Below are 15,561 nucleotides of genomic sequence, written 5' to 3' on the forward strand. Positions count from 1 at the left end.
ATTTTATTTCAGAAAGTCAAAAAGTACAGTATTAATTAATCATAAATGTCTTTACTGTAACTTTTGCGCAGTTTAATGCATCCTTGCTGAATAAAAGTATGAATTTCTTTTTTTTTTTTACTTACTGACATCAAATTTTGAACATTAGTGTAAATATTAATTGAAAATTGGTGTGTTTTATTATATTGATGTTCCTATCACTTTATTAAAGCAATAAATCTTATGAAGTCGTATGTTACAGTTACTCTAAGAGGTTTTAGGCACTCCTAAAAACCCTTTGGTCTTATTATTATTACTATTATTAATATTAATATTAAATACTTTTAAACCAAAACTGTGTACATGTGTTTGTAATGAGTCTCGTTTTCGCTAAGAAGGCTTCGGATGCTGACTGATGTGTAATACAAACCTTTACATTTAAAGGTAGGGTAGGTAGGATTTATATAAAAACTTTTTACCAAATTTGATTAAACTTTCTATATATATCAATGCATAATTAAAATGTAAGTACTCTGATAAAAAGAGTATAAAAATCGAGTGACTCTAGACCGTTTAATCTTCATTAAACACAGCTCATTATTTCCATTCGGGACGAATCACAGGATTGGCTTGCGCGACTGTCACTCTCCGTCGCCATGACTACCGCCGCTATTACTGGCTCTGCCCACGTGCGCGCAGTCGCGCACCCGTTTTTAGGTGGGAGTGAATGGAATTAATGAGCTCTGTTTATTGAAGATTATATACACTAGAGCGACTCGGTTTTTTATACTCGCTATTTCAGAGTACTTGCATTTTAATTATGCATTGGTATATAAAGACAGTTTAAACAAATTTGAATAAAAGTTTTTTTTAGACAATTCTGACCTACCCTACCTTTAAGACACGATAATCCAAAGTTTTTATTTAGACTAAGCGAATTAAATGCTTTTAAAATACCACGGTCTCTGCACAGAGAGATCATAGAGTCCACACAACCAAATACGGCTCGTTTATTCAGGGAAGTGTTACAAAATGGCCAACTTTGCCTAGATACGACAGTCTCGATGTACAGTCAAACCAAAACTTATTCAGATATCTTTTTTTATATTTTTTGTAGGACACTATAGTTCACTTATGTAAGTGAGGAGAGCAAAATAAAGTAAACTGTGAGATATTATACCCAATAACTCTTCATACAGAGACTACCAGTAACATGCGTGAGCAGAACTGATCCGGACACTTGAGCTGGTCATGTTCTGCTGAAGTGTGTGTGTGTAACTGCTAATGCTCTTTTTACACACACACTGAACACAATGAAGCATTGCTTGGTCACTGGTTGAGCTAAACTGGTATTATCTAATTGTGTAGTTAAATTTACCAGCTGACAGATATTCAACATAATTCATGTGTGAGACAGTCTAACAGAAGCATGGACAAAACCAGTCGAGTTCTTGTCATTTTTATTACTATTTTCTAGCGGATAAACTGAGATAATGTGAGAGATGTCTGAATAAATTTTGGTTTTGACTGTATAAACCCCGTGTGATATGTTTGGAGCGTGATTCAAAGCCTTCAAATTCGTTTAAACTGTACGTTTGTTGCATTAATGTGAAAATTTGCGCGGTTTTGTGACTAAAATTAAATTCTGGTAATTGAATGGGGTTTTTTTAACTATTAATTAATAATTGTAAATTAATTCAACAGATATTGTTATTGAATATGATTATATGATTAACAGATTATGGCAACATTGCAGTATGATTCATTTTTTTGGGATACAGTCGAGAAGATCAACGCCAAAAAGCCAAATCACATTTTTTGTACTTTCTATGTTAATCTTAAATAAACAGGTCAATAAATGAATAGATAAACAAATAAAATAAAACCAAATTCTACATATTTAAATAACATTTAAAAGTTCTCACAACAACAAGACGACATCTCAAACTGCCGGATGAATAAATAAATAAAATAACTTCAAATAATATAAGATTACATTTAAAAAGTTGAAAAAAAATCTAATAGCCTATAAGTTTAAAAAAATTACTTTTAAAAGTTCTCACAACAACAAAAAGCATGACCATTAAATTAATCTCAAATAAATAGAATAGATAAAAAACTAATAAAGTAAAATATATATAAAAAAATATTTAAAAATAAAAGTTAATTTTGATATGAAAAGAACATGAGAGGATTTTTCCTTTTCTTTTTTCTTTAAAAAATGATGGGACACTAAAGTACGCTTTATTTGTGGGAAGTGCCATCTCTCTTCATACGGCACAAAACAAACACACATGCAGAAAAGAACAAGCGATGCGTTTAAGAAAATTCTTCCTCTCCGGCGGATCCACAAGGGGCCAATTACCCTCGTCAAAGCCCTTTTTTTTTTTGGTCTAAAATGCCAGAGAGGAAGAGTCATCACAAGGGTCAATCTGAACAATGTTTGGGGATTGGCATTGATTTGCCAGCGGGTACGAGGCTCTCGAGCTCATTGGTTGGGTTGGGACACGAGGGGTGGGGGCTCACAGTTTGACCTGTGAACTCTCACCCCTCTGTATGGACACTTGTTGCAGGGTCAGTCCTTGTAGCTGCCTCTTTGCCATGGTCAGAGTCAGGCCCGTTGTGTTCACGTCAGATGCTCGGCCGATGATGGGGGCCTAGGTACGTACGTCCTCCAGCACCCTTCCTTCTATTCATGTGGATTTGTGTGTGAACTGATGCTTTTCTGCCATGTGCTCCTGTTTGTGTCCACTGAACCGACTCAGAGCCTGAGATGTGTTCAGGACAGGGACTGATGCTTCGCCTGTTGAAGGCTTGCACGCTAAATTAGTTTTGTGTTACTTAAGATATACAGTACTGGTCAAAAGGTTTGGAATTATTCAGATTTTTCTTAATGTCTCTTATGGATGCATTCACTTGCTCAAACAAAACTAGTATTGTGGAATATTATTATGATTTAAAACAGCTGTGAATATATAGTTAAGTGTATTTATAGATATAAATCAGGTATAACCAGTGAAATATTATTACAATTAAAAAAGAAAAAACTTTTCTATGTGAATATATATAGTAAAGTGTAATTTATCCTGTGTAATTTTCAGCATCATTACTCCAGTCTTCAGTGTCACATGATCCTTCAGAAATCAGTCTAATATGAGGATTTGCTGCTCGAGAAATTTTATGATTATGATGTTGAAAATTGTTTCATATTTTTTGTGGAAACGGTGATACTTTTTTTCGGGATTCTTTGATTAAAAGAAAGTTTTGATGCACAAACTTTTGGAAGGTGGTTTATCACGTTTTCTGCAAAACCTGTTTTCAACATTGATAATAATCATAAATGTTTCTCTGAAGGATCTCCTGTGACATTAGAATTTATATTACAAGATTTTTTGCATTTAAAGAAATGAATACGTGCATCACATTGATCAAAAGTGAGAGTAAATATTTATAATGTTACAAAAGATTCGATTTCAAATAGAAATCATATTACACTGATTTCTGAAGGGTCATGTGACACTGAAGACTGGAGTAATGATGCTGAAAATTACACCGGAATAAATTACACTTTATTATATATTCACATAGAAAACAGCAGATTTAAATTATAATAATTGTTCACAATATTAGTTTTGTTGATCAAATAAATGCATCCCTGGTTATGTTTATATGTATATTTATACTTGTTTAGTCGCTGCAGGTGAGAAATAAAGGACTTTACATCTAAACAATTGACCTATTCTATATTATAACAAGTTGAAGTGTTAAAGTAGGGCTGTTGTATATCTAGTGTGTGACTGTAAAGCTCACAGCTCGTGATGACGTGCCTGAACGAGCCGATCTCTCACTGCTGGCCGTCTCTCTCCGTTTGCCTCTCTTTCTTTCTCTCTGTCTGAATCTGTCCCGTTGCATCCAGGACCAGTTCCTGCGGGCGGCGCCGGTCTCGGGCGGGATGGGCGAGTTGTTGATGAGGAAGATGGGATGGCGTTCAGGGGAGGGTTTGGGGAAGCACAGGGAAGGCACAGTGGAGCCCATCGTTATCGACTTCAAAACGGACCGCAAGGGTGAGAGACACGAGCCGTGGAGAAACCGATCGAGTGATGAAGATGATGATGAGTCATGACGTCATGTGCTTCTGTTCACTCAGGGCTTGTAGCGGAAGGAGAGAAAACACAGAAATCTGGCAACATTGTGGTGATGAAGGATCTTCTAGGTGAGTGACATGTGACCCTTAAATATACAATATGTGACCACATGGGTTCATTTTTTTTAATTGGTATGTATGTATACATCAATGGAAAGCTTATTTATTCAGCTTTAGGATAGGACAATATTTGGTCGAGACACAACTATTGAAAATCTGGAATCTGAGGATGCAAAAAAATCTAAACATTGAGAAAATCTCCTTTAAAGTTGTGCATTTATGTTCACGATTGTGCTGCATTCACTCACAAAAATACATGTTTTATATATTTACGGCAGGAAATTTACTAAATATCTTCATGGAACATGATCTTAATATCCTCATGATTTTTGGCATAAAAGAAAAATGGATAATTTTGACACATACAATGTATAGTTGCTATTGCCACAGAAATACCCGTGCGGCTCCAGACTGGGTTTGTGATCCAGGGTCACATATACTCAATCATATTTGATAGTTTCTGTCACACACAATCCTCTCCATGCCTTCTGTCGTCTGATAGTTCATATTGTTTATCAAGTAAAAGTCTAAAGGTCATTGCAAACTGAGTCCGAAATTCGCATCTGAAATTTTCGCACGTTAAAAAATAAATACGACCTCACGTTATGTCAATCACGCTTGCACACACTGCCTCCGACACTTTCGTCCGTCATAAAAAAAATCGAAACGGGTTCGATTTTCTGCGTTTTTCACATCCGTAACAAGCAGTTTGAATGGTGTTTGAATGGTGCTTTGACAATTCAGAGCCACCGAATCACCAATACGAAAAAACGCATACAAAAATTTTGGACTCGCTGTGCAATGGCCTTAAGTGTATTTCTACAAGCATCTTTATGCTGTATTTAAATCTGCACTGATTTATATCAAGTAAACACAATAATAACTTTGATATCGATAGTAATGTTTCAAGATGAACACTGATCTGAAGTGGGTTTACTTGATCATCCATACAAAACATGCGAATCAAATATGATCATGAGGCTTTTGAGGAAGGTTTATTTGTTCATCTCTCAATCATTATTGCATTATATGTTTATATGTTTTAAAACTACAGAGCTTTGATCATCAAACTTCGCATTTAAATATCATCTTACTAAGACATATCATTGGCAGATACTTTTTTATGTTTATGACTGTTTTTAAGATATAATTGATTTGCATTACAAGCGTCAGAATTTCATCTCACTTTTTGTCCATATAAATATCAGCATCTGCACCAAATGGCATATGTTTCTTCTGAATAAAACTGAATGATTTAATCCTCCATATTTTCACTGTATCACACTACCGTATATGAGCCATGAAAGCCTGATGTATCAAATATGATGCTCAACATAAAACACATACATTTTCTGACTTGTATTTCAAATGCCAGGCTTTACAAGTCTGAGATAGTTTTAATAAAATGTGTAACCCTTCCCTAAATGTGACCCTGGACCTCAAAACCAGTCACATGGGTCAATTTTTTCAAATTTTTATTTATACATCATCTGAAAGTTGAATAAATAATCTTTCCATTGATGTGTGGTTTGTTAGGATAGGACAATATTTGGTCGAGATACAACTATTGAAAATCTGGAATCTGAGGAGCAAAAAAATCTAAACATTGAGAAAATCTCCTTTAAAGTTGTGCATTTATGTTCACGATTGTGCTGCATTCACTCACAAAAATACATGTTTTATATATTTACAGTAGGAAATTTACTAAATATCTTCATGGAACATGATCTTAATATCCTCATGATTTTTGGCATAAAAGAAAAATCTGTAATTTTGACCCATACACTGTATAGTTGGATATTGCCACAGATATACCCGTGCGACTCCAGACTGGGTCTGTGGTCCAGGGTCACACATGTAAAGTCTCTCTGGTTTATTAGGGAAGCATCCGGTGTCTGCTCTGATGGAGATGTGCAATAAGAAGAAGTGGCCACAGCCTGAGTTTGTGATGGTGCACCACAGCGGACCCGACCACCGCAAGAACTTTCTCTTCAAGGTCAGCGCTTCATTTCATCACGGCAACTTTCTATGTTTAAAAATATGAAGTTTTACTCTTTTGCATTAAAAAAAAAATACAGGGGAACTCGAAAAATTTGAATATGGTGCAAAAGTTCAATAATTCAACTTAAAAGCTGAAACTAATATATTATATAGACTCATTACATGCAAAATGAGATATTTCAAGCCTTTATTTGTTATAATTTTGATGCTACACAGCTTATGAACTCCAATTTTTCGAGTTTCACCTGTAGTTCACCAGGAGTCGTCATGTGTGTGTGTGTGTGTGTGTGTGTGTGTGTGTGTGTGTGTGTGTGTGCCGTCAGGTGGTGGTGAACGGGAGTGATTATCAGCCTCAGACTGCCAGTCCCAACAAGAAACACGCCAAGGCGATGGCGGCCACCGTGGCTCTTCAGGCGATGGGAGAAGTGGCCGGAGACGGGGTTCACACCGGACCCGTGTTCACAGCCGCCACTAACATGTGACGCCACGTCCGTTTCCTTTCACACGCTGTCCGTTAGAGCAATATCATCTCCTGTGGCATTATCTGTGTTAAGCATTTTTGTAATTTTGTAATGTTCTTCCACCACATCCCCTGTGACGGCCAATGAAATGAGAAGCATGTTCACGGGTAATAATAATAATGAGTACATAGTTCGAGGTTTTGTAATATTGTGTTTGACTGAACGGCTCCATTGTTTTAGACTGTTATTGTTTCTGTTAAGTCTGCTCTTATGCATGCTTAAAAACTATTTTATCTTCATAAATAAGGTTTTTTGTCTTTGCTTTAATTTTTTTTACCAGCCCCGATCCATTGCATCTTCTTCTTCTTCTGGAAGGCTTGTGTTCTGTTGCTGGAGTAGAACATGTTTTTGTGATGCAACGGAATAAACGGAAAATCACGTCACTGGAAAATATGCTCTTTATTGTGTCCGGACAGTTGCTGTATTTATTCAACTTTTGCTTCTAGAAGGTTGAGTATCTCCATACAAAATGCATAAAACTCTAAAAATCAAGTTTCAGAATTAGAAACACATCATCATGCAAACTGCAATCAAACCAAAAAAACATTTTTGCAATATCATCACTGCGGATCTCATCTGGACCTGTGTATCATTTATAATGTCAGAATGCTTTCAACAAATGTATTTATTTTGTGACAAAAAAGGAGATCGTGAAACGTGAGATCTGCAAAACTGATGAACCAAGCACATGTGAACAATATTACAAAAAACATCACATTAGTAGATCTACAGTCTTTGATATTACTTTGCTTCAGCTTTAAAATATGTTAAATATAACATCAGATTTCAAATACTAAAAATACTTTAGAAAAAAAAATTAGCACCATTTTAAGATAAATAAATGAATAGCACCATACTCAAGATTCACTGATCAAGGAATAGTATTATTTAAAACATTAATTTCACAAACTTGATTTAAAAAAAAAAAATTTTCAGAGAAAATGTGGGTTTAGTTATTAAAACCCTACAATGCCAGTTAAATGGTTGTAATTCAAGAATGCTTTGGAATATAGATGTAAGATTGGTCTTGTTTTAAAGAAGACATTTGGCAGATTTTTGTAGAAGTGAAATAAATTAAGTTAAACAGAAAAAAAGTTATAGAAGTTTGAGTTTATGAAAATTTACAATGTTAAAAATGTAATTATTCATATTTTATACAAAATATATATTTTCAAAACCAAAGCCAAAAATCTGAACAAGTTGTGTTTCAAATGTTAGGTTGATATCTCTTGAAATGAGCGTTCAGTGAGATTTAGTTTGGGCGCAGTACCACACTTCTCCACTAGTGGACATTACTGCCCATATAAGGGCGTCTCCATCTCTATATGTGGTTTGAGTCTGAACCATTATTTTTACAATTTTCATACAATTTATGAAGTAGAAATCCTATTCAGAAGTAGTGTTGGAAGTTTGGCAGATTTAGAAATGAACTCAACCTCTAAGAAACACAAAAGATCACGTATGTGCATTATAGCTCGCTGCCACATCACTAATGCTGAATCTATTATTGTTTTCTTTATATTTAAAACATTTTCAGAGCTTTTTTTCTAAAAGAATTGAATGGCTGCTCTTGGCATGAAAACAAACTGAGGTTTCTACCATTCTTTCATGATTTTTCATGTTCATCACTATTTCAAAATAAAGGTCTGAACACGCCTTAGGAGTATGAACATATTCTTGTTGCAGATTGATAAATTATGGCTCCTCTGTAATTTATTTTGAAAATAAGTCACCAAATATGTAAACTAGAGAGTGTAAGCTTTCAAATGATATATAGTTTGTCAAGATTAGTTTAGGTTTAGTATAGGATATTACTGTGTTAAATATGTAATGGCTGCCAATATAAGGCAAATACAGTAACACATGTATCGCTCATTGTTAGTTCATGTTAATTAATACCTTAACTAATGAACCATATTGTAAAGTGTTGCCATATAAGTATTAAATAGCATTGAGTCCTGTAAGTAAACAGTTGTGCTCCACAAATAAGACACGGTATATAAAAAAATACATCATATTGTGTTGAACCAACTTTTCAGAGCTCACAAAATTGCAATGGAAATGCCGTTCATAACTCATATTCTTCCGAACACCAGTAATAATCCCAGAACGCCCGCAGTGACCAGCAGAACTCCAGTGATGAGTCCGATGCGGATCCAGGGAATCTTCTCATCCGAGAGGAACTCCAGAGGATCCCGCTGACCTGAGAGGAACATCTCGCATTAAACATTACAATATATCGCGATACAAAAATGCAACAATATGTATCGTGTGGATAGTGACGATATGTATTGTGTATAGTTCACCCAAAATTAAAATTACTGTGTGAGAAAAAAAACACGTTTACATAATTTTAGTGTCAGTGCTTCATTAAACTGCTACGTATTTTCCGTACTATAAGTCGATCTAAAAATGCGTCATGAAGAGAAACAAAAACATATATAAGTCGCACTGGACTATAAGTCGCATTTATTTAGAAATGTATTTCACAAAATCCAAGACCAAGAACATTTAATCTGGAAAGGCAAGTTATTCAGCTACACATTAGCACACAGAACAACAGCTGAATAGGCTAAATTAACATTAGCCAGCGAGTCCAGCAAGTTACTGGTGCTGTGCCGAATTTCGACCCCCGTAATAATAATAATTTGGTAATTTTGAAATTCGGTACAACACCGGTCAGCAAGTTCACCAAGCTCCCGATCTCATTCCTCAACACTGAATCCACTGAGTTCCTCCTCGGTGTCGCTTCTGAACAACTCCGCTAACTAGAGCGCCCTCTCGCGGCTGTAGACGGTAATGCTTTCTCTTGGTTCATCTCAGTCAGTATGAACTAATTTTGATATATAAGTCGCACCTGACTATAAGTCGCAGGACCAGCCAAACAAAGCCAAAAAAACTATATATATACGGTATATATATAATGTTGAATATAATGTATAATAACGCAATGGGGGAATATGTATGTGTCCTGGTAATGCCAAATGTCTGATGTTACCAGTATAAAGTCCTACATTATTTTAAATATATCTAGTCAGTGAAAGAGTGCAAGTATATTCGTCTATAATAATTCTGTGTTTTCAGCTTCAGAATCGTGAATATTGTTATTCTGGTGTCTCTATTGTCCTGTGCTTTGGGTTTCCAGCACCAAGACCAAGTCTATTCATTTTACACACACTCACAATCTAAAACCAAATTTAGCATTTTAATCAACAGAATTTTTTTTTTTTACCTTTTAGAGTATCGCAATAATATTGTATGATATGTATTGAATCGTGACATGAGTATCGTTACACACCTACACGGTAAAAAATTCCTGTTAATTTACCTGTTAAATACCGGGCTGTAAAATTACAGTTTTATACTGTAGTTGTCAAAACGGTATTTAGCTGTTCATTTAAAAAAAACAGTAACACACCATATTTTAACAGTATGATAATGGAAACCACAGCTGCCAGTAGTTTACCGTTTTTTTACAGGATTATTTTTTACAGTTATAATAAACACGCATCACAAAGAGATACTCCGACCCGAAGCTGGGGAATAATGTTCATCTTCACCTGAAGCCGCTATAATGCTCGACATCAGATGTGTGTCCGCGCGGCTGTTCGGGTTTATAGCCTTTGATCTTTTCAAAAACTTTGCTTTGATCGCTGAAATTATTGAGCTTGATGTTCTATGGAAACATATTGAACCTTTCAGAACTAAAAACTTCCTCTTCAGTCCAAAAAGAGCATTTATTGAGGATTAAAAATGATCTTTCTGCTTTTTTGAGGCCGTAATCACACATACATTAGATTATGACAACATTTTAATTTTATTGGACTTTCTTACAATAGTTTTATGTTTGGAACTGAATAAAAGTTAAAACTCTCTATAGCTCACAAATCTCATTTGTATTTTATATGAAAAAAAAGGATTAACAAAAAGGATTTTACAACTATATATATATATATATATATATATATATATATATATATATATATATATATATATGTATATATTACATTTTAGATACTATTATAATAAATACTTGAACTTTATAAATATTAAATGATTGTATATAGTGTATACTATATATAAAAACAATTAAATAATGTTCAGTTTTATATATATATATATATATATATATATTTATTTATTTATTTAAATGAACAAAAAGGATTTTACAATTATATATATATATATATATATATAATATTTTAGATAATACTATTATATTAAATACTTGCACTTGAATATTTATATTAGATTATTTTATATTATATTATACTTATATAATATAATATATTATATTATATATATTATATTAGATACTTTAGCAATACTTGACCTGTTGCCTTGGCAAATAAATAAAAAAAAAGGGGAAAAAACGTTTTGAGTGGACGTACTAAAACTACTAAATAATAATATAATATATAAATAATACTAAAATATCATGTAATGTTCCTGCAAATTATATTTCAATGGTCTGTTCTTCACACAAAACTATAATTTGTCTTCAGACTTGGAGTATAATGCACCGGCTGTATGGACTACTCTAAATTATAAATATACGGTAATTTATAAGAATTATAAGCTTTGCATGCTTAAGAAAATGTTCAATTCTCACCAGAAACGGTGCCCGCCTCAGGGACGGCGGATATATCTGGAAGAGAGAAACACAGATTGAAACACGGTCAGTATAAATCAAGACAACATGATATGAAAAGAATCAGTCATTGATAAAACATGTCTCGACTGTTACTAGTAATATTCAGTAGCAGTACCTCCAGCTCGCTCAGTGTGTGTGTGTGTGGGCGCTGCGCTGCTCGCTTTAGTTTCAGCTCTCTCAGCGTGTGTGTGTGTTGGTGTCGTGCGGGCCGCTTCAGTCTGAGGACTCGTAGCATGTGTGTGTGTTGGTGTCGTGCGGGCCGCTTCAGTCTGAGCGTCCGCAACAGCCGTCCAAGTTGGCACACTTGTGTGAGTGTGTGTGTGAGAGGTCGAGCTGGCACTGGAGAACGAGTCCTCTGTGTCTGTCATCCCTGAAGACATAGCTGAGGAGAGAGAGAGAGAGAGAGAGAGAGAGAGAGAGAGAGAGAGAGAGAGAGAGAGAGAGAGAGAGAGAGAGAGAGAGAGAGAGAGAGAGAGAGAGAGAGAGAGGGGGGAGAGAGAGACGGTTAACTCTAGAGAGACCTGCTTTATTTATTCATTTATTAAGATGGCTTATATTTATTTTTATTACTGCTGATTGGCTCACTCTGTCTCCTCTCCATCATGAGTGGACACACCCCTAATGCTGATTGGCTCACTCTGTCTCCTCCCCATCAGGAGTGGACACACCCCTAATGCTGATTGGCTCACTCTGTCTCCTCCCCATCAGGAGTGGACACACCCCTAATGCTGATTGGCTCACTCTGTCTCCTCCCCATCATGAGTGGACACACCCCTACTGCTGATTGGCTCACTCTGTCTCCTCCCCATCATGAGTGAACACGCCCCCTACTGCTGATTGGCTCACTCTGTCTCCTCCCCATCATGAGTGAACACACACCTAATGCTGATTGGCTCACTCTGTCTCCTCCCCATCATGAGTGGACACACCCCTACTGCTGATTGGCTCACTCTGCCTCCTCTCCATCATGAGTGGACACGCCCCTAATGCTGATTGGCTCACTCTGTCTCCTCTCCATCATGAGTGGACACACCCCTACTGCTGATTGGCTCACTCTGTCTCCTCTCCATCATGAGTGGACACGCCCCTACTGCTGATTGGCTCACTCTGTCTCCTCTCCATCATGAGTGAACACACCCCTACTGCTGATTGGCTCACTCTGTCTCCTCTCCATCATGAGTGAACACGCCCCTAATGCTGATTGGCTCACTCTGTCTCCTCTCCATCATGAGTGAACACGCCCCTAATGCTGATTGGCTCACTCTGTCTCCTCTCCATCATGAGTGAACACGCCCCTACTGCTGATTGGCTCACTCTGTCTCCTCCCCATCATGAGTGGACACACCCCTACTGCTGATTGGCTCACTCTGTCTCCTCTCCATCATGAGTGAACACGCCCCTAATGCTGATTGGCTCACTCTGTCTCCTCTCCATCATGAGTGAACACACCCCTACTGCTGATTGGCTCACTCTGTCTCCTCTCCATCATGAGTGAACACGCCCCTACTGCTGATTGGCTCACTCTGTCTCCTCCCCATCATGAGTGGACACACCCCTACTGCTGATTGGCTCACTCTGCCTCCTCTCCATCATGAGTGAACACACACCTAATGCTGATTGGCTCACTCTGTCTCCTCTCCATCATGAGTGAACACGCCCCTAATGCTGATTGGCTCACTCTGTCTCCTCCGCCATCAAGAGTGGACACGCCCCTAATGCTGATTGGCTCACTCTGTCTCCTCCGCCATCAAGAGTGGACACGCCCCCTACTGCTGATTGGCTCACTCTGCCTCCTCTCCATCATGAGTGAACACACACCTAATGCTGATTGGCTCACTCTGCCTCCTCTCCATCATGAGTGGACACGCCCCTAATGCTGATTGGCTCACTCTGCCTCCTCCCCATCATGAGTGAACACGCCCCTACTGCTGATTGGCTCACTCTGTCTCCTCTCCATCATGAGTGAACACGCCCCTAATGCTGATTGGCTCACTCTGTCTCCTCCGCCATCAAGAGTGGACACGCCCCCTACTGCTGATTGGCTCATCATGAGTGTGCACTATGTTCTCAGTTAAACACACACGTACCCAGAACAACGAGTGTGTGCCTCTCCGGGAATCCGCTCCTCGGCTCCTCGTAATCGATGCTCTTGTAACGGCACTCGTAAACGCCCTGGTCGAAAACACTCACCGCCTGAATGGTCAGTGAGAAGACACCGCGAGAGATATTGCGTTTGGATGGTAATGCCATGGTGTTGTAATCAATACTGACGTCAATCTTTCCAGAGCTCAACCGCAGAATCTGTTTGCCATCTTTCAGCCATTGGATGTAGATGTCTTTCCATGGTTTATATTTAGGGATATTCCCAAAGCACACCAAAGTGATATCCTCGTCCTCAGAAGCTTCCACATGAACAGGGATCGACTCCGGATCTGCTGAAATACAACAGAGATGTTTTCTTAAACTTGTGTTGATGCTCATCATATGGCAGTTATGGACAGATACTTTGTACCTGAGGTGGGAAAATATGATTCAAGGTGTTTCTCAATGTCAAGGATACTTCCTTGGCAGGACGCGTCCTTCCAAGTCATTTCCTTCAGAGGCTAGGCAAGGATCCTCTTTAGGATTCGAGAGAACACGTAAATGGAACATTCTAGCAAGTGCACGTCATTGCGTCCGTCAGTGAAACCCCGCGAACCCCACGCGAAGCGGAGGGGTCTTGAATAAACCTAAAAGGGTTGTATTCGCTGTAAAAACTGGCTCGCTATAACATTATCCCGCTTATTACATGGCTGCCTACCTAACAAAATAAATAAATAATAATAAATAAATAATTTGAGACAAAATATTGATTTAAAAAGGAGTTTATTGATTTCAAAATGATTGTATTGCCTGAGTGAACAGAACTGCGTCCATAGCAACATTCTAGCTGTTAAAACACATGCAATGGTAAAATATGTGAAATGCCGGTGACGGCAAACAAGCTAACAATTGTTAAAATGACAGGTTAGCCATAACGTAATTTGTAATATCAATACGGTAGTAATTTGTACTGGCATTTAAACGTTAAACTTTACTTATATGACGGTTATAACAAATGTATGGTAACGTAAATATACTTAGGCTACATTTAAAAGCATATTGCCCCGTTATTGCTCCGACTCCGCTAACGTCCAACATTTTGTATTTTTTTTTAAACAAGATGGCAAAGCTGCGCGCATAGGATTGTGGGCGATTTGATAGCGCGAAGAGCGCAAAGTCTACACATATGCACACTTTCCTGTGTATGGGATATTTTCCGAACGAAGGACTCCGCCCTTGGTTGAAATTCTGAGGATCCTCGACATTGGAACAGTCCTTCGACGGATGTCGATGACGTAGCATCCTCGAAATTCCGGCTTCCGAGGATCCTTCCTTGACATTGAGAAACGGCTTCAGTCTCATTAAAGAGAGTCAAAAGAGTCCATCTTTACAGCAGAAAAAACATGTTTACAGCCTGGTGCAAAAAGTGGTTTTGGTCTATATAGCTAATTATGCCCTTCATGACGACTGTGAGGCTGGTGAATTTTTTTATAACTCACCCGTTTAAATTATATTAAGCCTTATGTTATATTAACCCCGTCTACGGAGAGCCGGCCCACTCCCTATTAAGTCCTATTGTACCAAAGTTTGGTTGTAGTTCCACCAGAGCTCCACTGGGGGCGATCGCCCGAGTGCAAAATGAATGGGAGTCTATGGAGCTAGACGGATAAATGTGTTTCGTTCACCCGATTGCCGTTGAGAAATCTCAGATTTGATTGTAGGTTTTGCAAGTTCAACATGGGTTATAGCTCGAAAGTTGAATGAACGAGTACTTATGTCCTTTCGGTTTCTTACAGGTTGAGTTGTTGTTGCCCATAACACGCTAGCATTCTGCTAATGAACGCTGATTGGTCAGTGAAGGACTGATTACGACCAGAGATACCGCTTGATGGCATCATGGCATCCGAAGCGGGACCAGAATGAAACGGAAAGAAAGTGCAGAGCGCGAACGCACCAAAGTGACTGAAGGATTGCCGTAAAGCAGTATCTCTGCTCGTACGATGTTTACAATTTTAAAAGACTTTTTAAAGCAAATAAGTGACTCTAAATCTAACACCCAGCAATGTGTAATTTCTTTGCATCTCCTTTTGAATACAACATTCAAATTACTAGACAAAAAA

The 15,561-nt window shown here is 37.6% G+C and overlaps 2 protein-coding genes across 5 annotated transcripts in view; one reads left to right on the forward strand and one right to left on the reverse strand.

The window, feature by feature from the left end:
* The window catches only part of sonb (SON DNA and RNA binding protein b), a 28,631-nt gene extending 21,543 nt beyond the window's left edge, over positions 1 to 7,088 (forward strand). The window contains exons 10-14 of one of the 3 annotated variants that reach the window (XR_013797987.1): positions 2,553 to 2,640; positions 3,896 to 4,043; positions 4,127 to 4,192; positions 6,064 to 6,179; positions 6,508 to 7,088. Coding sequence is in view for 1 of the 3 variants with exons in the window: in XM_079615419.1 (XP_079471545.1) it covers positions 3,896 to 4,043; positions 4,127 to 4,192; positions 6,064 to 6,179; positions 6,508 to 6,666 (489 nt within the window). In the remaining 2 variants the exon portion in view is untranslated. Of the gene's footprint in view, positions 1 to 2,552; positions 4,044 to 4,126; positions 4,193 to 6,063; positions 6,180 to 6,507 lie in introns of those variants that run through there. The other 2 variants (XM_079615419.1, XR_013797988.1) reach the window with 2 other exon arrangements.
* Positions 7,089 to 7,146: 58 nt separating this feature from the next.
* The window catches only part of LOC307000125 (uncharacterized protein), a 13,685-nt gene continuing 5,270 nt past the window's right edge, over positions 7,147 to 15,561 (reverse strand). The window contains exons 4-7 of one of the 2 annotated variants that reach the window (XM_079615421.1): positions 13,447 to 13,794; positions 11,475 to 11,741; positions 11,318 to 11,353; positions 7,147 to 8,908 (exon numbers count right to left, since the gene is read on the reverse strand). In XM_079615421.1, the coding sequence (XP_079471547.1) occupies positions 8,781 to 8,908; positions 11,318 to 11,353; positions 11,475 to 11,741; positions 13,447 to 13,794 (779 nt within the window). In that variant the 3' untranslated portion in view covers positions 7,147 to 8,780. The remainder of the gene's footprint in view (positions 8,909 to 11,317; positions 11,354 to 11,474; positions 11,742 to 13,446; positions 13,795 to 15,561) is intronic. The other variant, XM_079615422.1, reaches the window with a different exon arrangement.

This window comes from Phoxinus phoxinus (genome assembly GCF_949152265.1).
Source record: "Phoxinus phoxinus genome assembly, chromosome: 6".
NCBI lineage: Eukaryota > Metazoa > Chordata > Actinopteri > Cypriniformes > Leuciscidae > Phoxinus > Phoxinus phoxinus.